Raw genomic sequence first — 17143 nt, 5'->3', positions numbered from 1 at the left:
TTAGGTTTTTAAAAGACTGCCGGGGGTGCCGCCGCAAAAATGCTCGGGTCTCCCATAGACTAACATTGGGCTCGTTGCTCGGGTCGAGCACCCAAGTATCACGGTGAGCTCGGCCCGAGCTTCGAGCACCCGAGCATTTTAGTACTCGCTCAACACTAGTCGCTATACTTTCATTTATGCATACCTTGATGGTTCACCCATTGTAATCCTAGCTATAGACTATCCCCCAAGGCTAATCTGGAAGTCTTAAAAGAGGCTGCTATATTCGCAGCCTCATATCCCTATGCTCCAACATTCTGTTTAACTTGTTAATGGACCCTCAAAAAGATAACTTGTTAGTTAACATTATGCAAGATGGTGCTCAGAGGCCTTCGCGTTTACAGGTTTTTGTGGATGAGTTGGGGTGGTTGGACCTCTGGAGGGTGAGAAAAGGTGATACTAGTGTGTTCCCTTTTCATATTCCAGCTAGAAACATGTTGTCTAGAGTTGACTGTGTTCGAAGTGTGGAGACACTTCAGTCACATAGGTCTAGAATATCTACCTACGGGCATTTCAGATCATTCCCCAATATTACTGGAGCTGACTTCTCCCTCAAGTGAAATGTGTAGTAAATATAGGATACATCCCTTCTGGTTGTCCCTAATTGGCGAAAATGATAGATTAACCAAATGTAACTGTTCTGGGAAACCCACACTGGGGAGGGAGATGTGACAGTGACCTGGGAGGCCTTCAATGCCTATTTCAGGGGATGTTTGAAATCTACCATCTCTTAAATTAAAAAATCCTCCTCTCGAGAGGACTGAAGGAGAAGTTAGCCTCACTAGAGGCTGCTTTTGTGGCTGACCCCTCTGACCCAAATAAACACGGCTGGTTTTAGACTGGTAGACAATATCTACAACTTATAAAAGACAAAATCGGATAGACATCTATTCTTTAGCAGACAATCCTTTTTAGAGCTTGGCAATCAGACTGGACGCCTGCTAGCCAGTATAGTTTACCGTAATACTGCAGCTCCTCTGGTCCTTTGGGTTAGTGATCCTGGGGGGGGAGGTGGTATCCGATTCTTGTGAGATTCGGTTCTCTGACTTCTACCCGAACCTGTACTCCACTCGAGTTGATTATCCACAGGAGGCTCTAGAGGAATATCTGAACAGTATAAATATTACTATCCTCAGAGAGGAAAGTGCTGCAGTCCTAGAGACTCCTAGTACTGAATAAGAGCTAATGGAAGCGGCCAGACGTATGGCGCAAAGGAAGCTTCCAGGTCCAGATGGACTCCAGCTGGAAGTCCATCTAAGATATTTAGACCTACTGACCCTTCAATTTCTTAAATTATATAATTCCTCACTTAAAGGCTTTCTACCATGACAATAACGTGGTAATACTAAAACCAGATAAGCCTCCCGAAGATGGGGCATCATATACAACCATATCCTTATTAAATTTGGTTGCTAGAATTTTGGTCAAAATTTTATAAAACAGACTAAATAAAATAATTCACAAATTTATTCCGGGTCGGTCTACATCTGGTAATCTAAGGAGAGCGCAGGTAATTGCACAATTTGGGTTGTAAAGGACAGGAAGATTGGGCCTTAGCATCTCAGGATGCTGCTAAGGCATTTGATTCAGTAGAGTTGGCCTACCTTGAGGAGGCCCTTCGACAATTTGGCTTTGGACCAGGCTTCAAAAGGTGGATTTCAGTCTTGTGTTGATCTCCGAAAGCCAAAAGGTCCTGATTATTGGTTTATTGTCCTCATTGATTCCCTTGGGGAGAGGAACCAGAGAGAGGTGCCCTCTGACCCCCTTTTGTTTGCCATTGCCATGGAACCACTAGTTGTCAGGATCCATCAGACTGCAGGGTACCAAAGGATTAAAGTGGGTTCCCATGAGGACCGCTTCGTGTTATATGCGGATGATTTAATCCTGTTAATGCCAGTCAGAGTTACACGGCCTTTGGTAGTGGATCTGATTGATGAATTTGGCCAGTTCTCTGGTCTAAAAATAAATTGGTAGAAATCCATGTGGTTACCGCTAAGCACCATGGGATGGAAAGTAGGAGATGAATTCTGCAGGTTACAAATAGAATCCCACTTTAAATATCTAGGTATACAAGTGGCAAGAAATCACACGCAGTTCTGTGGGAGAAAATTAAGAGTATGGAGAGACCTCCCTCGGTCAGTAGCTGGGAGAATCAATGTTATTAAAATGATAGTTCTCCCTAAATTCCTATATCCTCTGGAACATTCGGCCTCCATAGTCCCACAAAAGATCTTTGCCATGATCAACTCCCATTTAGCATCCTTCATAGGGGGCTCAAACACATACTGAAGCTGACCACTCTTCAGAGGCCCAGGGATGAGGCAGGTGGACACTCCCAGACTACTTCTTATACTACTTAGCTGGCCAACTTTGCTTTCGACAGCACTGGATAGCAGATAATCATTTGCCTAATTCTGACCACCACCTTGTGCACTGCTTGAGTCTTCAGAGTCTATAGGAGGTCTTGGAGACATAAGAGCAATACTCACGCTCCTTCTTGCCAATTTAAAGAATGCGGTACAAGTGTGGAGAGCCACCAAAAAGATTTTTCAACTCAAGGACATAGTATCTGAGGCCCCCTTATGACATAACTGTGCTCTTCCCAAATTGCTACATTCCCAAGCTCAGTTTTGGTCAAACAGAGGTCAAGCCATTGGCACAGGAATAAATCCAAGTTGTTCTCGTTTCCTTTGATCAATGTCAACAACTCTATCAAGTCCCCAGACACGCTTTCTTTATGTATCTGCAACTGACACATGCCCTAAATACCCAGTTCCCAGACATTAAAAATTCACTCATATCCTCTTACCCCCTGATTGGGATTCAAAGGAGCTAGGGACCCAAGGGTTTGATCTCCTTTTATACACCCAGTTACTAAGCACGCGATACTCCTCATTGTCATTGTTGGTTGAGGCCAAATGGAGGACAGTAATAGCCTCCCTATCAGAGGAGGATTGGAGTGAAGCCTTGACCTCCCCACAATGTTTCACCGGCAATTAACAACAAGCTAGTCCAAATGGATATAGTGCATCAATGCTATCTGACTACTAGCAGGTTATATAACATGGGTAGATCCACCTCTGCAGATCGCTATAGGTATGGGAAAGAGGAGGTAGATTGCATATACCTGATGTGGTATTGTTCTCCTATTGCAGACTTTTGGAAAGAGGTCATAGTTATCCTCATCGAGAGCATACAATTCCCTGTACCAATCTGCCCTAAGGTGTGTTTATTAGGAATCCTTGAGGAGACCTGGCCTCACTACACTTGCACTCTTCTCAGGGAAATATTATTTTTGGCTTGTACGCCTATCGCCATAAGGTGGATCTATAGAAGACCCCCGTGGATTTCAACACAGGTTCAATATGGTAAATACAGCAGCTTCCTATGAGAGGGTGGTATATAAAAATAAACACTGTCCTGAAAAATTGGATATGGAAGCCTTGGTTTGATTCCCCATTGACTTACATTTCTCCCCAGGTGACGAGGCGCATTCTCTCATGATAAAGTATTTGATATTTGGTGCCTGACATGGGGGTCTTATATTTTTGGTTAAGATATTAGACCCATGGTATGCTAAGGGCAAGGTTAACTTTGCCACACAGCATTAATGAACAATAAGAAATACGGTTTGTTCTTTTGTTATATGATGTAGCCTTATGTTGTACAGTCTTTCATATAACAATTAAAAAAAAAAAATGTTTTAAAAAATATTAGTGTTAATTGCTTTTTTTGTCAATTAACAAAATGTAAAGTAAATGAACAAAAGAAATCTAATAAAATCAATATTCGGTATGACCAACCTTTGCCTTCAGAACAGCGTCAGTTCTTCTAGGGATACTTGCACAGCTTTTGAAAGTACTTGTCAGATCTACTGTGGTTGTAGACTTACGCAAATCCTAACAATGTATGTAATCTCAGACAATCAGATCAGGGCTCTGTGGAGCCACATCATCACTTCCAGGACTCCTCGTTCTTTACGCTGAAGATAGTTCTTAATGACATTGGTTGTATGTTTGGAGTCCTTATCCATCAAAATACATTCGGATGGAATTCCATGATCTATAAGTATCTGCCTTTATTTCTCAGCAGTGAGGACACCATTACTCCTCAACCAAATCCCCAACTCAATTTGCTGAAATGCAGCCCCAAACTTGCAAGGAACCTATACAGGACCATTGCTTTACTGCTGCCTGAAGACACGACACTTACCGCTTTCGAGCCCTTTGGAGAACAAGCCGCCTTCTGTTGTAGCCAAATATTTCACATTTTGACTCATCCATAATAATAATAATAATAATAATAATAATAATCTTTATTTATATAGCGCCAACATATTCCACAGCGCTTAACAATTCACAGGTTCATATACAACAGTCATAAGTAACATAGCTAAAGAGAATACAATAATTACAGCAAAAATAATGACGACCCTGCTCGTAAGAGCTTACAATCTACAAATAGTGATGAGCGTAAGTGCTCGTTACTAGAGTTTTCCGAGGGTGCTCGAGTATGCACGGAGTCCCCGAGGCTGCATGTTTTGCAGCTGTTCGACAGCCGCAAAACATGCAGGGATTGCCCATGTTTGTCAGGCAATCCCCGCATGTTTTGTGGCGATCTAAAAGCCACAAAACATGCGACCACAGGGTTGCGAACATTTAACTCGATCACCCCCGCTACTCCGTGCATACTCAAATAATGAGCACTTGCTCTCATCACTATTCATCAGTCCAGAGCACCTGCTGTCATTTTTCTGCACCCCAGTTCTTTTGTTTTCATGGATAGTTAAGTTGCATTGTTTCCATGTAGAAGGTATGGCTCCTTGGCCACGATTCTTCCATGAAAACCACCTCCGCATAGTAGCTGGGTACCACTAGTTGATGCCAGTTCTGAGCTGATAGCACTGCTTTCATCTGATGCACTGCGTCCTTGGATAATATCACTTCATCTACAGTCCTCAACGTTTCCCATTTCTTGGTGTTCTCACATTTAAAGCACCACTACGTTTTTTGTTTTTTTTAAAATTTTACGGTTGGAGTGGTGCCAAAAATCTAAGTTCTGTGCCCCTAGAAATATATTTACCAGACGCCATCTTCATCTGTTATCAGCGCTGCTCTGTGTGGTCTACTGCAGTTTGTGACCTGCCGCATCGCTCCAGCCTGGCAAGCTGAAAATCACAACTCAATATATGTCTGAGAGAGCCAGAACAAGGCTCTCTCAAGACTTACACTGAGACCGTGTGACCGTTACCTCTGACTTCCTGTCAGTCAGAAGTTGCTGTCACAAGATGGCGGCGCTGGGAAGAGCTGAAAACGGCAGCTGGTAAGTTTAATACTAGGGTCAGGAAACTTATATAAGTGGCGCCACTCCAGAACTGCATCTAAATAAACGCTGGAGTGTTGTAATACTATCAGGGAAACGTCTGATTGTGTCCAAATTTATTCTGCAGCAGGACAACAACCTCAAACATACAGCCAATGTCATTAAAGACTATCTTCAGTGTAAAGAAGAATAGAGTCGTGAAAGTGATAATATGGCCGCCACACAGCCCTGATTCCATCATCCAGTCTATATGATGAAATGATCTTTTGGCTGGATTAAAAATAATCATCATTCTAATCATCGCATCGACCTGTGTAAATAGGACTTGTGCCGCCAAGAACAATGGCAGTCTACGTGCACTGAACAAATATTATAGATTATTCAATGAGCATATGGAGCGGGGGTTGGCCTGAGTAAACAGGCTATGGAGCGACCCCCGATAAGCAAACAAGCTGGGGGTCAGTGGTCGTTTTGTGCAGAGAATCGTGTAAACAGACAATTAGTGCACTGAATAATCATGTTTGTATCAATCTAAAATCAGATCTGTAGTCTTTTGTGAATACCTCTAGGTTAAAGGGGTTTTCAAATCTTCCTAAACTGTAAAGTGATTGTAAAAGTAAGCAACTTTGTAATTGAATGGAGGAATTTTTTTTTCTACAGTTTATTGCCAGTTGTCTATGTTAGCAGGCAGTGCTACAGTCTACCAGTGGCGGCCAGTCTCCTAGGAGCATGCACTGCCCTGGAGCTGGCCAGATCGCTGGGTCCGGCCAGCATAAGTGCGCATATGCTATTCCGATGCTGCAGAGGCAAAAACATCTTACAGTGCAGGCATGCCTCTGGTCCGAACTGTCAGTCATAGGAAGCGGTGAACTCCTCAAGACCGAACGTGGGACTAAGCCTTTTACTATTGGAGTCACTTACTTCCCTCATCTAACACTTCAGAGCAGCCTTACAATGTCAAGCTAAGTGTACCTCTACCTAAACAGAGGTAAAATTCTAGGAGCCCAATAACGTATTAAATGAAAATGCAAATTAAAACAAACTAAAGACGGGATAAAATAGGTAGCGTCTTTAATACATTATTTTCATAGCACAAACACTTTAAAAATTATAATAGTTTTAAATTGTTTTTTTCATACAGTTTTGCAATGCCACAATACAGCCAGCCAGGTCTGGCAACAATACTGAGGTGAAAAATGACGGCAATCTAACCAGGTCAGGTTGTGTCACCCTAATGAACATCAGGTTTCTGAATTTAAAAGAAAACCCCAAAAAAGAAAAAAAAAAATTAAAACATCGAAGGGAGCACCATGAAATACCAAAAATGTGGCCAGGAGTTCACAGAGCATTAAATAATTGAAAGTTGAAAGACCCTTTGACTTACAACAAAACCATGTCTAGAACAAAATATGACACTTTCCAAAATTATTTCTTTCACAGTAAAAAGGCCAAAGAAATTACTACACACACAATAGCAAATATTGCTTCATTTTCATCCGTCATATTGAAAATTCAGATGACCAACAATTTTTTTTTGTCAGTTAAAGCTGCAAAATAAAAGCTATACAAGCACTTTATGAAGCATTAAAAAAAGGAGCTATGTACAGATTTAGGGTCTACATGTCCAGCACACGGTACAAACCACACAAAATATCCACAGCGAATGATAAACAATTGTGGCTGGAGTTGCAGGGGTATGAAATCCATTCTCGTTGTCAGTGCATGGCCCCACTGTGTACATGAACAGCCCCAGTCCTATTACATCATCTACATCTCTTCCAGGACAGCCGTGTCTGTTCCTTCATCGTTTTTTAGCAGATCGACGCCGTACCTATGAAGATATTAAACTTTAATCATCTGTAACATGCACACAGCTCAATAATTATAGTTGATGGAAAACCAAAAGTATTGTACGGTGATGCTGTACCACTGCAAGTGGAATATAAGTAAATCCACAGAAGATAAATGACAGCCTTCAAATATCGATTCCCAAAAACAACAAAAAAAAGTTTCACCTGGAAAATGAACACTTTTAAAACGATTATATTTAACATGACAGGCATTGGGGCCTGTTAGATCCACTAAGCTGTGCGGCTTTCTCCAATGTGCAACTTACCTCGCACATAAAAAGACACAGTAATTTGCCGAGAGCCCTCAATGTAATCACAGACAGTTACATTGATTGATGCAGATACAATGGCGACTATAAGATGCAGTTGTAGACTGAGCCTTACCGTATTCAATAATATGTATGTACAATTATATCATGGATGCAAAAGTTACTATGTGACCAATTCACCAATTTTGCAGGGAAAAAGAAACACATAATTAGAGTGAGTGAAATTATGTGATTTCTAAAAGGGATTCTCCCCGTATATGCCATCACTTTATGATCAGTTGGGGTCTGACCTGTGGGCACCCGTGGATGGACCCCTTTATGAAATGCCAATACGCTCAGACTGGTGAACTTACAGGTGAAGGTGTAACTTCTTCCTCATCGGTCTCCTCTTCCTGGGATGCCTCACTAAAAGCTGGGCTATTGTGAGATACATCCATTTCTTCATCCAAATCGGGCTCTTTACTTACGACTTTTCGCGGCCGACCTACATTACTAAAACAGTTGGCATGTAAAAATGAAAGGTTAGGATTCGTTATCATGTCAAACAAGCACAAGAATTCGAGAGAACTTCCAGAACACTTATGTATAAATCATATGTTATAAGCTCCTATACAAATTGTATCATTTAGAGAGGTTGGATGATACTTTTTTCTAGGCTTGGACCATTTTAAAACAATAAAATTGAGGCACACTCCGTTCCCGGCGCTCCTGTGGATCCAGCGCAAGCCACTCCAGAAATCAGATGACTAGAAGAGTGCGTCATCATAGAACCCTTCGACGACGGGATCTTCTTGTCACCCGAATGCAGCAGCTGCCCTGTTAACTTCCGAATGGAGCAGACGACACTTTTGGTGCCGGTATGAACCTCTGGAGCAGCCTGCTCTGGATCCACAGAGGTGCTGGAAGGCATTGCTTCTGCTTGTATTAAAACCATCTATACTTAGATTAGCTTTATATAAGAAAAACAAAGCATCGAATTTTAGACCTTTTTAAACAAACCCTAAAGGAAATGGTCGACCTCACATGGCAACATTTTACAGTTGAAATGGAGTTGTCCATCTATGGTGACAATTTTCTTTTCACTTAAATGCATGTATTTGGGCCTTTAAATTATTTTGGCAACTAGGTTTCATTAACATTTTTTGTACAGTTTTGCCTTAACAAGCTCTTTGTTCCCTGCACATTCCACTTTGATGTGGTGTCAGAATGAGCTCACTGATGGATTCTCAGGTAACTTATTTTGCAGCCAGCAATAAGACAGTGCAACACACTGTAGAAGGCAAACAGTGAAAATTTTTTAATGATGCCCTATAGCAAAAATTCTTTTTATCACCAAATACATGCATTTAAATTATGGAGGGGGGATAGTTAGAATAAATTACCTTTTCTTTGCCTGTGCTTGGGGATTTTTGGGTGGCCTGCCTCGTCTTTTCGGCGGTGTACTTTGCGGTAACTTCAAAGTGGACTCTGACTGGTCAGCTCTAAAAGAAAGTTGATTATATTATTGTGATCTACTTTTGCGAGTGCTTTCATCTTCCCTCTTCAGTTTTTGAAAAACACTCAGTGGAAAAAAAACAAAGTGCATTCCACTTCTTTGAAGAGAATTTCACCTTAAATCCAATCCAAACTTGACAGATCAATTCCCCCCCCCACCAAAAAAAAACAGAAAACAGACAACAACACTACATCACGGGAAGGGATAGTAGAGGGGAGGAGGGAACCCACTTGAAGACGCACTCCCAGGCACTTTTTGCTTTGCTTTTGCTAAACCTGTGTAAATGTGTGTAGAGAGTAATGTGATGCATGACTATGCTCACCAATAGCCATATTCACCAATCTCTAGTGACGCTCCAGTCTGAGTCGGAAGTCTCTTTTACAATGTAGGACTATGGAGACTCGTTCTGATGCTCTATTGCAGTGGTTCTCAACTCCAGTCCTCAAGACCCACCAACAGATCATGTTTTCAGGATTTCCTTAGCATTGCACAGGTGATGGAATTATTACCTGTGCAATACTAAGGAAATCCTGAAAACATGATCTGTTGGTGGGTCTTGAGGACTGGAGTTGAGAACCACTGCTCTATTGACTTGCATTGCAAAAGCCACTTCCATTACACTACATAGGTTTAGAAAATAAAAAGTTTAATGGGAGTGCTTCTTTAGATTAAGAAAATAAAAATCCAAGTTACTTTAAAACACACTTGAGAGGGTGGTGGGGTGAGGGGGCAAAAACACACATTTCCTGAACTCAACGTTTTTTCAGTGCCTCAAAAACACTGTCTGAATATCGCCTAAGGCTACACGTGGTATATTTTTCACCGCTGCATATCTCAATAAATCCACTGCGATTTCACAGCTAAATATCCATGTGTTACACAGTGATTTGGCTGTGCAGTCACCATGGATGTCTTCTTTGTATATTAATAGATATTAAGATTATTATTTCTGCAACAGAATGAGCATGATGTGGAATAGACAATCACTACATGCTTACTGAAAGCTCCTGCTATACGTGGATGGCGCTTTCTAATCCCACATTTAGAGGTTTTGTAATGGACTTTGCTCTGGATTTCTGTCACATCTGAACTTAGTACAATAGGGACAGGTGGTGAAATCAAGATAAATTCATTGCGAAGAGACTGCACAAAGTTAAGACCTAAACACAATTAACCAGAATTCCAAAACATTTCCACTTACTTCTGTGCAGCTTTTTGAGGTCCCTTTGCTGCACCTCGGCCTTTTCTCTTCTGTTCTACATATTCAGAATCTTGCTCTTCACTGATATGAAGTGCTTCCTCCTCATCCTCTTGGGTGCTTTCTATCGGGACGGCTTTTTTTCTACCTCTTCTGGGAGTCTTTGGTGCTGGCTCTTCTTTATTAGCAGGCACTCCCTTAGCAGATTTAGGTGGTCTTCCACGTCTTGCTTTTTTAGGTGGGCTATTCTGTTCATCTTCAAACTCTAGGAGGTCTTCCTTTAACCTTTTATCTGGCCACTGTTGGTCGTCTGACTCAGAAGCAGCTGCTGCTCTCTTTCTACCTCTCTGGCCACCTCTGGGTTTTGATTCCTGAACAGATTTGGAGAGATCATCCATGCTTAAACTGTCATCTTGATCTAGGAGAGATTGCTTTTTCCGTCCTCTCGGCTTATCTATGTCCGAGTCGTCTCTCTTATCACCTTTCTTCACGGACAATGGAGACGACATCATTGAATAGTCTTCATTTTCACTCTGGTCCAGTTCTGTGCTGTCAAGTCTTTTCATAAAATAAAAATAAAGATTACAATAACATGTCATGCAGAATTTAATCTGTCAAATGATAGTCAGGGATAGTCTACTGCTGCTGCCTCTTCCCGCACAGACTTCCACTGACCCCAGTCTTTTGATTAACTTTTGATCCAATAAGCCTAAATTTTCTGAATAATCAGAGGGCACAGAGAGAGTGTGTACAGCTTTCTGATTGTCACATACTTTATGAGAATATGAGCAGTCGCACATTTTAATTCCCCTGCCCCTAGTCACACCAGTTGGTGAACTCCTGCTCATTGGCCTAATTGATAAAAGTAAAACTATTAAAACACTTCTACATCCTTACTTTGCAGCATTTTTTCTATACCTGCCTAAAACTTCTGCACAGAACTGTATGCATAAAAACATATGGCATATCTGAAAATCCTGAACTTTTATGCAAGAGGTATTCTGCATCTAAAGCTCTGCAGGGATAAGACTTTTGCAAAAATGCACGTAAATTCATGTTTATGGCAAAAACGTTGCGCTTTAATGCACAAGTAAAGCTGTCAAATGCTAAGTGGCATCATTAGATGTTGAATTTTAGAAAACATTGAATATAGCAGGAGAATATGATGTTTTTGCATATTATGCAGACATTATTTTAGTACGTCGAAAGTATTGAACACTGTCCTGGAATCTCTGGCAGCATAAAGTTTTGTGTTTAAAGACTGAAACTTTGGAGCCAAACATCATGGTCTTAGAATATTTTTCTAATGTAAAAAGTTATAATAGGGACTTAGGTTTGCACCTTACTGATTTTTTAATTTGCACCTTTTTAAAGTTAACTTTACTTGGTTCGGTTTTTATTTTTCTTGACAATGTGAACTGGGTTATCCAGATGTTTTAGCTCAATTCATCATTTGCTACTAATAATCAAAATGTTCATATTTTAGGGTAAGAGGAGAACTCCAGCAACATGTAGGAGTAGAAAATCAGTAACTTTTATTTTTGCACAGTTAAATACTAAAAAGTGCAACTTTCTATAGGATTCTGCAAATTATTGTTCAAAAAAGCTGCAAAAGGGCATCTTTAACTTTGTATAAAATCCATAAATCCTGCAAGAGCCATTTGAACACAAAAAAAGGGCACTGAATGCCACGAGGCAATAATAAAAGAAAAAAGTCAATTAAAAATGCAAAGGATTCTTTCTGGAAAGTTGGGATTTGGGTTTAGGGTGGGTTAGAGAGTTGAAGTTGAGATATTTTGTTCATGTTTTATACTATGGAATTACTATTTCATTTGTGTTATTTGAAAGATGGAAAATTTGTATTTTGAGTATTTCAATAAAAATTATTTGTCAAAAAAAAATGCAAAGGAAGAATTGGGGCTTTTTTGTATATCAAAGTCAGCTTTTCTCAATTTCAAATTACGGATACAAAAATCTATATATCCACGATTTTAATGATATTCACGCTTTAATTAAATTGAATCCACCATAAAGGACTACTGTGGCCAGTAATATGCAAGTCATGGCTGCCATGTTACTACAGTACTACAAAAGTTTTGTTGATGCCTTGGAGTGAGGACTGGTGAAGGGGCAGATATTTACAGAGACATTCTCGCTATCAGTCAGGGAAAATGTGAGCACATGGTAGGGATGATATTGTTTCATACCTCCCTTTAATCCTGCCAGGAGAGCTTGGATTAGAGCCACCACTGCTTGCATTGCTGACAGTCTCCATTCTAGATGACTTGGACTGCGTTTGCTTCCCAGCTGTGGACAGCGGCTTGTTTACTGCACCAAGAACGTTTGTGGACTTCGGCTGAAAACATAAAAAATGCAATATAAAACAATTCATTAAAATCAAAACACAAAATTCACATGAAACACAATATCATATATTCTACAATAAACCACACAATTTTTCTATCAATGATTAGAACTTAAGTCATCAATACATCCGCACATATAAACAGGTAGCCATACGAGACAAAATGCTACAGTATAATACACCCTTACCCAATGTAAGGAGCATCAGACAACAGCACAAAGGTCAGTCACATTGGAACCAACTGGAATTATTGTAGTCAATGTAGCAACGCAATGATTACACAATTATTAATCTCACCTTTCCAGGAGTGAAAAATGCCTTCATATCGGCAGGAAGATAATTTTTGGTGTTGCTGAAATTCTGTGGAAGAACCAAAAGATACATGATAAGATTTCTGCACAGAGATACATTATAATAAATCAAATTATGCCAAGTTCACATGCATGACAGCACAAAGCTCCCAGCATACATGTTAATGTTTTCATGGGCCTCATTCACCAGTCAAAGGCCAAAAGATTGAATGCAGACCCAAAAGAGAGACTGAGGACAAGAGAGGGATTTCTAATACCCATAAAAAAATCTTTCTTGGAACCTTTATTGGGGGACACAGGTAACCATGGATGTATGCTGCTTTCGCTAGAAGGTTGACAATAGGCAAAAAAATAATAATTAACTCTTCCTCCCTCAGTAGTATTCACCCACCGACTGGCACAAAGCTCATAAGTTAGTGAACAAGCAGTAGGAGAAGCAACAAACACCACAACTATATACAGGCCCAACAGAGGCACATAGGCCAAACATAGGCATAAACCAGGGAGGGAGTGCAGTTTCACACAATGAAGTCTCCAAGAGAGAGATTTTACAGTGAGTACCAAAAATCCCTCTCTTTCTTTATCGCTTCATTGGGGTACACAGTAAACAATAAGACGTCCTAAAGCAGTCCCAAGGGGGAGAACAGAACAACTTGGACACATCAGGTCGGACGGCAGGCGTCCCCAGAACATTACTACCCAGGCCAGCATCCGCCGAGGCGTATGTAAGTACTCCGTAGAACCTCGCATAAGTGTGAAGAGATGACCAGATAGCAGCTTTGCAAATCTGGGTTGCAGAGGCCTGATGGCGAACAGCCCAGGAAGCCCCCAATGCCCGAGTGGAGTGAGCCCTTACTACTGGAGGGGGTGGTCTGTCTTTAACGTGATATGCCTCCAGGATAGCAGAGCAAATCAAGAGGGCGATGGTAGATTTTGAAGCAGAGAGGCCCTTGCGACAAAACCCAGGGATGACATAAAAGGAGTCAGGACGTCTAAAGGAAGCGGTACTTGATAGGTAGACACTTAGAGCTCTGACCAGGTCCAGCTTGTGAAGGGATCTTTCAAGGGGATGAACCGGAGATGGGCAGAAAGAAGGCAGAACAATGTCCTTTTTGATGTGAAATGAGGAGACTACCTTAGGAAGGAAGGAACTGGTCTGAGGACCACCTTGTCCTGATGGAAAACAAGAAAAGGAGGGCGAGGAGAGAGAGAGCTGCCAGCTCAAACTCTTCTGATGGACTTGATGGCTACCAAAAGGGCAACCTTCTAGGGAAGTAAGGACGACGTGATGTCTTGGATGGGTTTAAAGGGAGATTGCTGAAGAACGCTTAAGACCAAATTAAGGTCCCAGGGGTCAGCAAGAGGACAATAAGGGGCGTCAACTCCCTGGAGGAAGGTCAAATTCTGTTGAAAAAGAATTGAGAGCGCAGAGATCTGACCCTTGAGAGTACTAAAGAGAAAGCACAAAGTCGAGAATCGACTGGAGAAAAGCAAAGAAGGATGGCAGAGACATGGGAGCAGAACGGTTGCCTCCACACCATCGAAAATAATGATAAATGCATGAGGACGCAGGCTTTCTTGCGCTCATCATGGTCTGTATGACCTGGAATGAAAAACCTGATTCCCTCAGAACCGCGACCTTAACGGCCATGCCACTAAATTCAGAGATCGAGAATTCTGGTGGAAAAGGGGACCCTGAGAGAGTAGGTCTGTACGGTCTGGGAGTTTCCAGGGTACGTCTGCGAGCAGATTGACTAACGCTGCATACCACGCCCATCCGGGCCAGTCTGGAGACACCAGGATTACTGGGACTACCTCTGCCTTGATCTTCTTGACGACTCACGGGATCAGCGGGAGAGGAGGAAAGAGGTAAAGAAGCTGAAAATGAGACCATTGAATGACCAGAGTGTTGTAACCGACCGCCTAGGGGGGTCGCGAGACCTGGCTATGAAGCGAGGCACCTTGTTATTCATCCGAGGAGCCATTAGATCGACGTCGAGGATGCCCCATATTGGGGTTGAGCGAACACTCACCTGAGGAGAGTCCCTGACATCTTAGGAAGTCAGCGGTCCAATTGTCCACCCCCGGAATGTGCACTGCCAATATTGCTGGCACGTGTCGCTCGGCCCAAACAAGAATCAGTGAGACCTCCGTCAAAGGATTTGCTGCGTGTTCCGCCCCGGTGTTTTATGTATGCCAAGGCTGTGGCGAACTGGATATCCTGCTAGAAGAACCTGCCAATGGATAAGAGAGGTAAACGGCCCTGATTTCTAAAAGATCGATGGGAAGGGAGACTTCGAGAATTCCAGCGACCTTGGACTGTGTGATGAAGAAAGTCTGCGCCCCATCTGAGGAGATTGGCATCGGTCGTGACAACCTGCCAGTGAAGAGGAAGGAATGATCTCCTGAATCGAATGGAGGGGGGAGATGAATCCACCACACCAACGACTGTCTCACACGGTGAGGCAGAAGAATGGGATGGTCCAGGGAAGAGATCCTCTTGTCCCAAGCAGACAGGAGGGTTAGCTGAAGGGGGTGGGTACATGTTTGGGCAAAGGGTACTGCTTCCATGGCGACAATCATCTTCCCTAGCATGCTCCTGCAGAGTCGAAGAGTATGGGGGATAAACGCCTCAGGGAACGAATCTCCAGATGGAGTGCTGAGATCTTCTCCTCTGGAAGGAGGACTCTGGCACGAGCAGTATCGAACAATATGCTTAGGAATACTAGACGTTGAGTCTGAATCAGGACAGATTTTGCAGTGTTGACTATCCAGTCGAGACGGGCTTGAGTGTCCAGGGTGATTTGAAGGCTTTGGCAGCAGTACCGAAGACTGGACCCTTGATCAAGAGATCGTCCACATAACGGGAAAATCACTATCTCCTTGGATCAAAGAATGGCCATGACGGTTGCCAACACCTTTGTAAACACCCTGAGGAAGAGGCCAATTCGAAGGGAAGGGCTGTGAACCGGTAGTGTTTTCCCTGAATTGGAGAAATTTCTGATGTGGGACAAAAATTGGAATGCGAAGGTAGGCATCCTGAATGTCGTCCACTAAGCAAAGGAACTCCTCAGGTTCCGTAGAGGCGATAAACGAGTGAAGGGATTTCTTTTTGAAGTGACGGAAACGGACCCGTCGGTTTAGTTGCTTGAGGTCCAGAATCGGACAGAGTGAACCGTCCTTCTTTGGAACCACAAAAAGGTTGGAATAAAAACCTGAAAAGCGTTCTTGAGAGGGAACCGGCACGATGACTCCTGCCCAGAGGAGAGTAAATGGTTTGAATAAAGTCTGGGACCTGTGCTGGTAGCCTTGGTGGGAGGGACATGAAAAAACGCCTGTCTGGGATGCAGGGGCGGGAGAACTATCTTGTAGCCGGAGGCCACGGTCTCTCGGACACAGGCATCATCGACTATGGATAGCCACGCGTCCTGGAAGAGTAGAAGGTGGCCACCCTCCATGGGAGGAGGGTGACCAGTCATGGAGAAGAGGGCTTTGAAGAATGGCCCCTTTGTGCGCCAGTTAGGAGTTCCTAGTCAGAACTGTGGTGAAGTATTTAGTTCGCTCATGTTCAGCAGCAGTTGGACAGGAAGGGAAATCTCAAGATCCATAGATTAGCGGACTGGATTACCCTGATGTGAAGACCAGGAATGGAAACAAATGAAATAAACTGTTGTATAAGAATGTATCTCTAATTCTCCCTGTGGTATTGCTGACAATCCAACCAGGTGGGCAGCAGTTTGAAAATGGCCTGGTCAGATGAAAAAAGCCAAGAACTAAGGCCAGGAGAAGGATAGAATGGTTTGAAAACACCCACAGCCAGTCTCCTGTGGAAGAGAAGAAACAAAATCATTCCTTGAGGGAGAACAGAGTGAAACACCAGGGACAAAATAAAAAGGCCTGGATGGGTCAGTCAGTAAAAGGAGGTCAGGGAATATATGAAAATGATATTCTGCGACCCGTGGAGAGACTTTTCCATGTGTAGTTGATGAAGTTATTAAAGGGCTTGATGACCCAAAAAAGGATCCTTCACCTTTATCTAAGAGCAGCTCTATGAAGAACTCTACCAAGACGACAAGATCTCGACATAAGGACACACAGATTGCAAAGATTTTATCCATGGCTAGCACTTAAACCTTATTGATCGAGCAGTATCCTGGATACATTGCATCAATGAAGTCCAACAATGTGTCCCAACAATGACAAGAATGAGAGAAAGGCAAATAAATGCTAATGCGTAGTGGCCAAGTGAAAGCTAAAAGAACTCTGCTGGCACACACTGGGTGCATTGAACACA

The 17143-nt window shown here is 42.4% G+C and overlaps 1 protein-coding gene across 1 annotated transcript in view; it reads right to left on the bottom strand.

Moving 5' to 3' along the window:
* Positions 1 to 6415: 6415 nt before the first annotated feature.
* Positions 6416 to 17143, bottom strand: part of PDS5B (PDS5 cohesin associated factor B) — a 132209-nt gene continuing 121481 nt past the window's right edge. Inside the window, exons 29-34 of the mRNA XM_073662516.1 lie at positions 12836 to 12898; positions 12381 to 12529; positions 10177 to 10731; positions 8863 to 8961; positions 7834 to 7972; positions 6416 to 7192 (exon numbers count right to left, since the gene is read on the bottom strand). Coding sequence (XP_073518617.1) covers positions 7163 to 7192; positions 7834 to 7972; positions 8863 to 8961; positions 10177 to 10731; positions 12381 to 12529; positions 12836 to 12898 — 1035 coding nt within the window. The 3' untranslated portion in view covers positions 6416 to 7162. The remainder of the gene's footprint in view (positions 7193 to 7833; positions 7973 to 8862; positions 8962 to 10176; positions 10732 to 12380; positions 12530 to 12835; positions 12899 to 17143) is intronic.

Source organism: Phyllobates terribilis, unplaced genomic scaffold (genome assembly GCF_046119375.1).
Source record: "Phyllobates terribilis strain yellow unplaced genomic scaffold, ASM4611937v1 Scaffold_2__4_contigs__length_985480577, whole genome shotgun sequence".
Classification (NCBI taxonomy): Eukaryota; Metazoa; Chordata; class Amphibia; order Anura; family Dendrobatidae; genus Phyllobates; species Phyllobates terribilis.
The sequence above is the reverse complement of the archived record's forward strand: the minus strand, read 5'-3'. Positions and strand labels throughout refer to the sequence as shown.